Below are 1,951 nucleotides of genomic sequence, written 5' to 3'. Positions count from 1 at the left end.
CAAAAATCAGCTGTCGCCGTCAACCATTTATAACCTAGAGCCATCTTTTGAAAACGGACCGAACTAAGTTGTACACCCAATACATACACGTGTCCACCTGAAAAGTCCTTTAAAACTTACCCAAAAGCGACATTACTCACGACTCGGTCCAATAAATGGGACGAATCGTCTCTTCGATTTTTTGCGGCTCTACGTGAGCGCAACGTGAACGAAGTGACATTCCTCAAGAGACGCGGTTGACGTGAAATCACGTGTCAGGATCGAATGTATACTTGACATCTCCGCGCGGCGGAATCTCCGGTGGCATCGTTGGCATCGTAAGTTCCCGACAGATCCGACACAGTGCGCCCGCAGATGGCCCATAACGCGTATTCGCTCGCTTTGTGATAGCGCACACGTATCATCCATCAGCCGGCCCGCGTATACCGCGCTGCAACATTCAGCCGCTTTCAGCGCGGCACGTAAACCGTCCACGTCAAGGTAGCCCATAACCCTCCGGCCTTCATGAGCGATATGAAAGCTCGCTTTTCGACGCGGGAGCAAATAATGCCGCGGCGGATAGCCGCAAACGAGCGTCGTTCGCATCTTCCCCCGCCTTTCCGCTGATCACGGCCCTCGCTCTGCAAAAACAGCCCCTTTCCGCGCTTCGCGCGTCCTAATATCGCTGAGTGCCGCTCTCCCCTTCTCGGGGCCGCTCTCGCCGTCGTCATCGTCCACCCTCGTGTTTCCCCGGCGAATATTAAAAACCGTATCTGGTATTGGCGACCCGATCGCGCCGGTCCGACACAGATCTGAAGAAGCACTTCCTGTCGCCACCCTATTCGCTGTCGGTGGAGGTCGGCCGCAACGCTGAACTGCGATGCTCGCCACCGTTGGGTGTACCGTTGCCCAAGGTGTACTGGCTGAGGAACGGCTCGCCCCTCGAGACAACGACGACCGCCGGCGCCGCTTCCAGCGCCTCCGAGGCGAACCCTAACGACATGTCCGCGAGCAGCTTTGTGCAATCCGCCGATGGGCATCTACTGCTAGGCGAGGCCGAACTGAGGCATCAAGGGAATTACTCGTGCGTCGCTGAGAACTTAGCCGCGAGGAGGGTTAGCGAGCCGGCAGTGCTCACGGTGTATGGTGAGTGATTCTTTTGCCTTGCGTATCGCACGTACCTCTGCGAAGCACAGCGAGAAACCGCCACGGGAAAACGATCGAGGAACGCGCGCGGGACGCACGGGGAGCTTGTCTCGTTTTGAACGCCTCTCTTCAAGTATTTTATGAACTGTCAATTTGAAGCAGAAATATCTTAACTAAGGATGATATGATCTAAAAATGATCTGTTCGAGGTTATTCTAAAGTTAATTTTATGGAACTTCAATTTTTTTATGTTTTTGTAACTAAATTCAAGTTTTGAAAATAGTATAGTTTACAATTCAATATGAAAAAAGGCACTATCTTGATACAATCATGGATCTTTGAAGTCCGACAATTACTTCAACTATTTACAATGATTTAAGAAATCTGCAAAAATTCATGAATATTCTTTCAAGTTTATAGAACAAACATATGTAATTAAAATTGGACGATAATAATATGTAGTATAGTTTATTTATAAAAAAGGAAACACAGATCGAGGAAATGAGAGATTTGATTTAATACATTGTAACTTTGCACAATGCACTCTGCATTTTGCTCTTTGACACTTCGAGAAACTTCCAAGAAAAAAATTCTTTTGGAGTTGAAAGACCTATGATTGTATTCCACGGATTAATATCCTAGATAGGCTTTCATGATTATCACGACGTAAGAGAATATCGATGATAAAAGCTCTATAATTCTTTTAAGTCCAATCATAAGCTGAATATACTATATCGCATCAATCATTAAATTTACATTATATTATACAATAACATAAATTTTTTATTATACAGTAGCAGCTATATATTTATATTCAAAGTTACAC

At 46.2% G+C, this 1,951-nt stretch overlaps 1 protein-coding gene across 6 annotated transcripts in view; it reads left to right on the top strand.

Annotated features, from left to right (window-relative positions):
- Positions 1-1,951, top strand: part of LOC116849626 (netrin receptor UNC5B-like) — a 189,693-nt gene that overhangs the window by 170,262 nt on the left and 17,480 nt on the right. For all 6 annotated transcript variants that reach the window (XM_032826956.1, XM_032826957.1, XM_032826960.1 and 3 more), the window contains one exon: positions 790-1,125. In XM_032826956.1, coding sequence (XP_032682847.1) covers positions 790-1,125 — 336 coding nt within the window. The remainder of the gene's footprint in view (positions 1-789; positions 1,126-1,951) is intronic.

Source organism: Odontomachus brunneus, unplaced genomic scaffold (assembly GCF_010583005.1).
Source record: "Odontomachus brunneus isolate Ranch 3 - 2012 unplaced genomic scaffold, Obru_v1 Obru_scaffold_121, whole genome shotgun sequence".
NCBI lineage: Eukaryota > Metazoa > Arthropoda > Insecta > Hymenoptera > Formicidae > Odontomachus > Odontomachus brunneus.
Note: the sequence above shows the minus strand (reverse complement) of the source record. Positions and strands in the feature narration are given on the sequence as shown.